This window comes from Psammomys obesus, unplaced genomic scaffold (genome assembly GCF_907164565.1).
Source record: "Psammomys obesus unplaced genomic scaffold, mPsaObe1.curated_primary_1811, whole genome shotgun sequence".
Taxonomy (NCBI): Eukaryota; Metazoa; Chordata; class Mammalia; order Rodentia; family Muridae; genus Psammomys; species Psammomys obesus.
This window is the reverse complement of record NW_026595981.1, coordinates 24,303,220-24,311,436: the sequence shown is the minus strand read 5'-3', so window position 1 is coordinate 24,311,436 and position 8,217 is coordinate 24,303,220. Positions and strand designations below refer to the sequence as shown.

The window sequence follows — 8,217 nt, the reverse complement described above, 5'->3', positions numbered from 1 at the left end:
CATGCCTGATCAGCTTGCAGCCAAGACACAGGCCCAGCAAGGCCCAGTGGGCCATAGGGCAGGCCCAGTGGGATGTGACCTGTGGGAGAATAAATGACAAATCTCAGATGGTCTTGAAGTGAGAAATTGAGAGCCTGTGTACCTTACTCATGTGAAATCAAGGGCAATATAAACCCTTGGGACAGAGAGAGGTTTCGAGGGTGAGTGTGTTTGATTCAATGGGGTCAGAGAGTCAGGGATATTTAAATGGTCCTATCACAAGAAGGAAAATTGAGTACGGGGGTGGGGGAGGGAAGAATCTCAAAGTATAATTGAAGGTTGATGCTGGAGTGAGATCCTTAGCAGGGTGGGCCATCTCTAAGAATTCCTAGATGCTTGCTTATCAGGGAAGGGTCTGGCCTGTAACCTGCCCTGACATTTATGTGACACTCCTTACAAGACCTTAGGTTGCCCAGATCAAGGAAGACTTTACAGAACTGTGCTAAGAAAAAGGTCTATCGTCATAGACCAAACTCAAATGACTGGCTGCCTGGAGATGACTTCAACCTTATCCAGCAGAGTCCCACAGTCATGTAGTTTGTTTCTTTCTCTTTCTTTTCTCTCTTTCTTTTTCTTTCTTTCTCTTTCTTTCTTTCTTTCTTTCTTTCTTTCTTTCTTTCTTTCTTTCTTTCTTTCCTTTCTTTGTGTGACCTCAGTATTACATTCTAAGTCCCCCTGTTTTTCAGTATATTTTTTTGTGGTTGCATTTTCCTTAAGAGATGACCAGGATCCCATTTTATTTACACACACACACACACACACACACACACACACACACACACACACAATTCTTCTGTTGATGGACATCTAGGTTTATTGCAGTTCTTTGCTGAGGTGAATAAAGCATCAATAAACATGAGGGTGCAAATACCTCCATCTTAAAGTATAGAGCTCTCTAGGTGTGCGTATGTGGTGGTGTGTGTGTATATATGTAAATATATATATATGTATGTATATAAGTATGTGTGTGCATGTGCGCCCAGGAGAAAACAGCTGGGTCTTATAGTAGTTATTTATTTATTTATCTACCAATTTATGTATTTATTTATTTATTTATTTTAGGAATTTCCAGCTTGATTTCCACAATGGCTATGTTAATTTGCACCCCCAACAGTGAATGAGTTTTCTCCATATCCTCGTCAACATTTATTGTTAGATTTGTTGGTGATAGTCATTTTGACTGGGATGAGGAGATACCTCAAAATTGTTTTGATGTTGTTTTTTTGTTTGTTGGTTTTGGTGTTTTGAGACAGGGTGGTTACTCTGAATAACTCTGTCCTGGAACTCCCAGTGATCTGCTGCCTCTGCCTCTGCCTCTGAGAGCTGAGGATAAAGGTGTGCATTCAGCTCAATACTTGATTAGAGACAGGGTCTTAGTATGTACCCCAAGCTGGCCTAGAACAGGCAGAAACCCTGCTTTAGGTTCCCATGTTTATATTTGATTCTTTTGACACAGTTCTCTTATCCCCCCCACACACACAGACACACATACTTTTTTTTGGGGGAGGGGGGGTGTGTTCGCTCACATGGACTTGAACTTGTACTTGAACATGTGGAGGCCCAAGGTTGATCTTGGAATTATCCTCAGTTGCTTTTCCACAATATGCATGGAGGCAGAGTCAGTCAAATCTGGAGCTGATTGATAAGGCCGGTCTCCATAGCTAGTTTGTTTGGGGGCTTCCCTTATCTCTCTCCTCTGAGGTTAGAGTCTAGGCAGGTCACCATGCTTGCCCAGCGTTTACTTGGGTTCTGGAGATCTTGATGCTGATCCTCACACTCTATGACAGTATTAATTATGATACATCCCTCCAGGCTTCCCTGGAAATAGTTCTGTGAGGGATGGCCCTGTGGTTTTTTAAATCAGTAGCCTGTACTGAGCTTCATTTTGTTTTGTCTGAGTCAGGGTCTCACTATGTAGCCTTGGCTGGCTTGAAACTGGCTCCATAGACCAGGCTGGTCTTAAACTTAGAGAGATCTGCTGCTGTCTCTGCAGTTCTGGGATTAAAGGCATGAACCACCATACCCACCTGAACTTTCTTTTACATATGTTGTTTACTTATTTTTTTTTTGTTTTATTTTATGTATATTGAGCGTTTTGCATGTATGTATGTGTGCCACATGCGTGTCTGGTATCCACAAAAATCAAAAGAGGGTATCAGATCTCCTGAAACTGGCATTAATGGATGCTTGTGAGCCACCATGGCGGTACTGAGAATTAAACCCAAGTCCTCTGTAAGAACAACAAGTTCTTTTAAACACTGAGCCATCTCTTCAGCCCTCTGTGCTGAAATTTTTTTATGTTCTGTTATTTTTTTCTGTAGACATGTGTCCAAAAAATGCTAGCTACTATGGCAATCGGGCAGCCACCTTGATGATGCTTGGACGGTTCCGGGAAGCTCTTGCAGATGCACAGCAGTCAGTGAGATTGGATGACAGTTTTGTCCGGGTATGTAATATGGCTCTTCGGTGAAGGCCATGTGTCTGCAGTTGTGTTCCTCTAGCCCAGGGTTTCCCAGCCCTACTGCTCATTCTTTAGGCTACTGTCCAGAGCAGTGCAGAATGTTCCTCAGTGTCTCTGCTAACCATTAGGAACACTTCCTCTTTTCACTGTGATGACAGCCATAGCCAACCTAATTGTGGCAAGTATCCCCTGAAGAGCAAGTGCTCCCGTTGAGAACCACTGCCCCAGCCTTTTCCTCCGTGTTGGTTGATGGAGTGATTGCTCTTGGTGTTCTGATTTCTTTCTACTTGTACAGTCATAGTTCTTCCCTTCCCTCTGTGTTCTTTGTTTTAGGGACATCTCCGAGAAGGCAAGTGCCACCTGTCACTTGGGAATGCAATGGCAGCATGTCGAAGTTTCCAAAGAGCCCTAGAATTGGATCATAAAAATGCCCAGGCACAGCAAGAGGTGGGTGTGACCAGCAGAGTCAGAGTGGAGTGTGGTGCATATGGAAGGGACAGTGGCCCAAAAGGCGGGCCCACAGTCCTGCTTCAGCATCGGCTGCACTTAGCTGACTTTAGGCAAAGCTCGGTCTCTAAGACTGTTTCCTTTCTGTTGAATGGGCTTTCCGTCTGTACAAAGTGGAAAGTTTCTGAAATGACTGGGCATTCGAATAGGCAGATGCTTTCAAGGAACTGAGTTGAGTAACGTTAAAGCATTTGTGTCAATTCAAGGCTGGGATGTAGCTCAGTTATAGAGCACTTGTCTACCATGTTCTGAGTCTGGCCTTCAGACTTCAGTTCTGTCAAAAAGAATTGCCACATGTTCAAATCCGGCATAAGTTGGTAGCACACATCTTTCAGTTCCATTTCATGTACTTGATGCCTGGATGCATTTTAGTGACCATTTCAAAACTGCGCAACCCTGGCGTGCATTGTCTGTATTTTGTGTAACTCATTATATGACTCCTGTAGTCCTGACAAGAAGCTCCAAATTAAATGTAAAATGTGGGCCTTGCCCTTTTCTATTTTCTTTTTAAAGGTAGGGAGGGTCTGGGGGAGTGTAGTCCAGTGGGCAGAATGCTTGCCTAGCATGGGTGAGGCCCTAGGTTCAAACTCCATTCTCAGTAAAACCATACGTGGTGGTACACACTTTGGGATCTCAGCACTTAGGCAATCGAATCTGAAGTTCCAGCTCAGGACCCTCTGCAGTTACACAACAAGTTTAAGGCTGGCCCAGGCCACATGCGACCATGTTCTCAGATAAAAGCATCATGTCTCCATGTAGCCCAGGCTACCTAGCCTCATCTTTCAAAGTGCTAGGAAAGTCTGTTGTCACCAACTTTTTTAGGATACTTAATTCTAATTTTCCTTTTTTTTTTCTCTTCAGGACAGGGTTTCTCTATGTAGTTCTTGGCTGTCCTGGAACTCTCTCTGTAGACCAGGCTTAAGTCTGTGTGTACATGTTCTTGTTTGAATGACGGCAAGCTTGCACTGGTTGTGTCAGTCATGCTGGAGGTCGGGGTCGTTGCCTTATGGTCAGTTCTCACCTTCTACCTTGTTAAAACAGTGTCTCTAGTTTTTGTCTTTGAGGCGAGTTCTCACCATGTATGCCTGACTGACCTACGACTGTATAGACCAGGCTGCCCTTTGCCTCTCAAGGGTTGGGATTAAAGTGGGTACTACCATGCCCAGCAAGACGGGGTCTCCTGCTTGCTTGCTATGTACTTACTCCTGGCTAGCTGACACTCCATCTACTGGGAATTCTGCTGTCCCCACCTTCATCTTGCCATAGCAATACTGGGTTTACATATGCACACAGTCTGGTTTAATATAGATTCTAGGATTTGATCTCAGGTCTTCACATTTGCATGGCAAGTGTTAACACTACGTCATCTCCCGAACCTTGTTTTTGTGTGTGTGTGTGTGTGTGTGTGTGTGTGTGTGTTACCTATTTTTTATATTTACTATATAGTACACTCATATACTCTCAATAAAGGGCAATAAAATCCCCTGAAGCTGGAATTACAAGTTTAAGGTGCCCCACATGGGTGCTGGGACTAAATTCAGTACTATGGAAGAATGGCAAGAATCCTTAACCAACACTGAGCCATCTCTCCTGTGTCCTGCTCCATCGTCATCCCCTCCTTCCTGTAACTAGATTCTGAAGCAGGGTCTCTCTGTATCTCAAGCTATCCAATTCATTGTGTAATCTAGGCTAACCTCAAACTTGCTATTCTCCTGCCTCAGCCTCCTAAGTGCAAGTGTTACAGACATGGACCACCATACCTCGCTCTTTGATGTGACTTTTTTTCACCCTTTCTTTCTTGAGATAGGGTTTACTGTGTAGCTTTGGCTGACCTCACATGTACAGAAATCTACCTAATCTTTCTTTCAAGCTGTCACCATGCTTAGCTTCAGTGATTTATGAAAGTTGTTGAGACAGTGTCACTATATCTCTGGCTGTTCTGGAACTCGCTATGTAGACTAGGCCGGCCTCAAACTCAAGAAATCTTCCTGCTTCTACCTCCTCAGTGGTGGGATTACAGGTGTGTGTCACCACACCTGTCCTCAGTGATACTTTTGAAAGAACAAATTCATCAAGGTTTTCATGCCTTTTGTGATTATTCAACCTAAACTTCATATTTCTTTCTCTGGTATAGTTCAAGAATGCCAATGCAGTCATGGAGTATGAGAAAATAGCAGAAGTGGATTTTGAAAAGCGAGACTTCCGGAAGGTAATGTAGAAGTGACTAGAGCCTCCCTTCCTCATGCTGTGATAATACAGAAAATTGAGAGTAGCACATTGTCATTCGAACTCGGTCTTTGACTTTTCTCTCTTAAAAGTACTTTTTGCAGCCTGATGTGGTGGCACACGCCTCTGATCCCAGCATTTGGGAAGGCCGTCAGGCAGATATCTGAGTCTGAGGCCAGCCTGGTCTACAGAGTGAGTCCAGGACAGCCAAGGCTATACAGAGAAACCTTGTTGGGGCAGAGGCAGGGGAGGACTTTTTGCTAAGTTGCTTATTTTCTTAATTATATTTGGCTTTTCCATAAAAAAGCAAAAATCAGCTTGCTTATTAACCCTTGGTTTGTCAGGCAAATATCTCAGAACTGTACTAATTAATGAAGGAAAAGCCCAGTTGGAAATAAATACAGGGGTTGAATAACCCACCTTCATCTGATTATGAGGTTAAACTTTTGCTATATGTAAGAGTAGGGGAAACCCTTGTTTACATTTTTAGAGCGTGCGTACCACCATCTTTCTGCAGCCTTCTGCCAGCCTCGGCCTCAGAAGCAGAAAGATTACAGCCTGAGCCTGATGTTATTCTGGGTCTTGCTGTGCAGTTCTGGCTGGCCTGAAGCTGTCAATCCTCTTGGTCCTGCTGTACCCACCTTGGCGTTAGACTTTAGTAAATTTTAGAGTGTGTGGCAGTTTTTGACAATCTACATGTTAAAGGGACTGATGTATCTGAAACGGGGAACAAGCATGAAAGCTCTAGGATCTTTCTAGACGGTCTACTTGGTGTTAAACCCTAAGTATAGATCCCCCATTTCTTAGATGGTGGTGAGAACTGGCTTTCACTAAGGAATCAAAGCAGGAAGTAGGCTAGCAGAGATCAAAAATCCTAATCGGGGATTTTTTTTTTTTTTTGGTTCCCTTTGATAAAGTGTTTCAGTCCAAGAGTGGGAGTTGTTGCATCATATATAGGAATTTGCTCAGGGCTTTCAGTAGTAGGTGTTCAGCAAATGTCTTTAGAAACAGGTAAGCATCCTTCTTCACTCTTGTACTGTGAAGGCTCTTATTTGGCAATAAGTGTATCTCACTAGCTTCTGCAGAATCCCAACATTAATGTCATCCTTCTGTCCGTTGGTTTTGGTAATCATAGTGTCTTTGTGATTTGGTTCATGCGTGTGTGTGTGTGTGTGTGTGTGTGTGTGTGTGTGTGTGTGTGTGCGCGCGCGTACGCACATATATTTGGAGAGCAGTTCTAACTACTGTCACGTTTTTTGTTTTTTTTTTTCTGAGGCTCACATAGGCAAAAGCTTTGTCTTGAAAAGCAGTCTTTTGGGTTTCTTTTCTCTCTTCCCCACTCTGGAGCCAGAACCCTGAGTTTGTGACAGAGTCCTCTGTTTCTAACACCCCAGCCCCCCCACTGTAGCTAATGGTGATGTCACAAATGAAGGATTATGATCCTGGCAGGGGAAGCAGATGAACTTGGAAGGAACAAAGATCTTCTTTGCCTGCAGCTGTCCCTACTGGGGACACGATGGGGGGTGGGAAGTGTAGCACGGAGCCTCCAGCCGATGCTCCTCTCGATGAGCAGGGCTGGCTCCGTATAGAACGTTGTCCTTGTGCGGCCAGAGGGTGTGGCTGCTGAAATGGTGGCTAGCTTTTTCCTCCCCTTCTCATTCTTTCTCCATATGAAGAAATCGGCACTCCAGCTCCTCCTACATGATACCTCAGTTGTCAGTACTGTCCTTGGAACTTCCAGTGACCTGCGCCACCAAGGGAGTGCCATCTTGTCACTTCTGTGTTGGCAGCACAAAAAGTATCGGTGAACATCCTGGTGCTTACTTTCTTGCTTGTGGGCTTTTCTCTTTTGAGACAGGGTCGGTGTAGCACTGACTGTTCTGGAATTATGTAGACCAGGCTGGCCTTGAACTCAGAGATCTGCTTGCCACAGCAACCATCTGTTTTTTATCTCAATTTTTGAATAGGTCTTCATGCTGCAAAAGCTAAAAAGTATGAAAAAAAATTCGTAATGAGTGTCCCTTCAAACAGGCCCTCTCCTCTACTTTTTACTCTTCTCGCTCTGCTCCCAATCCCCAGGCATGCTAGGCAAGAGCTCTGCCTCTGAGCTGTGTTCCAGCTCCTTTCCACTGCTGGTGTAGCTTCCACCTTGTACCGTGTTGTATGTACATCAAACACAGATATTTAATTTTGGAAGAATTTTCACAGTAGTACATGAACATTTCTATTTTAGTGTTACGGAGTATGCCATTATATCAGTCTACACTGATGAAGGTTATTTTTCCTTGCTTTTAGAATTCATATTCAGAGTCTTAGAGGAAGGGGTTGTCCCTTAATTTCAGATTTCTCCTTTGGTCCATAATTCTTAGGGAGAATGTGATTTAGTGAGGATATGCCAGAAATAGCAGCTAAATAAGAAATGAAAGTTCAGAGAACAAAGTTGTGAGAAAAAGAAAGGAATTCATGGAAACCCATGTTTGACTGAAAGAGTGAACTCACTGCAGCTTTGGTAGGTATGTGTGAGTCACTGGGCTTGGGATTTACATGTAGCAGCCTGGTGGGAGTGGGAGTGTGACAGCCATGAGAACCCTTTTAGATGGGCTTTTTCACTGCAGTGAGTGTGCCAACTCAGTAGTAAGATGTGAAAGTCGATGGATGGGGTAGCACATTGCTGTAATCCCAGCACCCAGGAGGCAGAAAGCATGGAAATCTCTGTGAATTCAAAGCCAGCCTGGACTACATGGTGAGTTACAGGCCATCTACACAGTAAAACTTTTGTGTTTTTTTTTTTTTTTAATGTTTTCCAAAAATGTATTTATGTGTATGAATGTTTTGCCTCCATGTATGTCTGTGCGCTGTATGCATGCCTGGAACCCATATGGGCCAGAAGAGAGCGTTGGATCCCTTGGGACTGAAGTTATAGACAGTTGTGAGCCACCATGTGGGTTCTGTCTTCTGGAAGAACAGCCAGTTCTCTCTTGGTT

The 8,217-nt window shown here is 43.9% G+C and overlaps 1 protein-coding gene across 2 annotated transcripts in view; it reads left to right on the top strand.

Moving 5' to 3' along the window:
• Positions 1-8,217, top strand: part of Dnajc7 (DnaJ heat shock protein family (Hsp40) member C7) — a 36,975-nt gene that overhangs the window by 17,658 nt on the left and 11,100 nt on the right. For both annotated transcript variants that reach the window (XM_055619668.1, XM_055619669.1), the window contains 3 exons: positions 2,361-2,485; positions 2,834-2,947; positions 5,142-5,216. In XM_055619668.1, the coding sequence (XP_055475643.1) occupies positions 2,361-2,485; positions 2,834-2,947; positions 5,142-5,216 (314 nt within the window). The remainder of the gene's footprint in view (positions 1-2,360; positions 2,486-2,833; positions 2,948-5,141; positions 5,217-8,217) is intronic.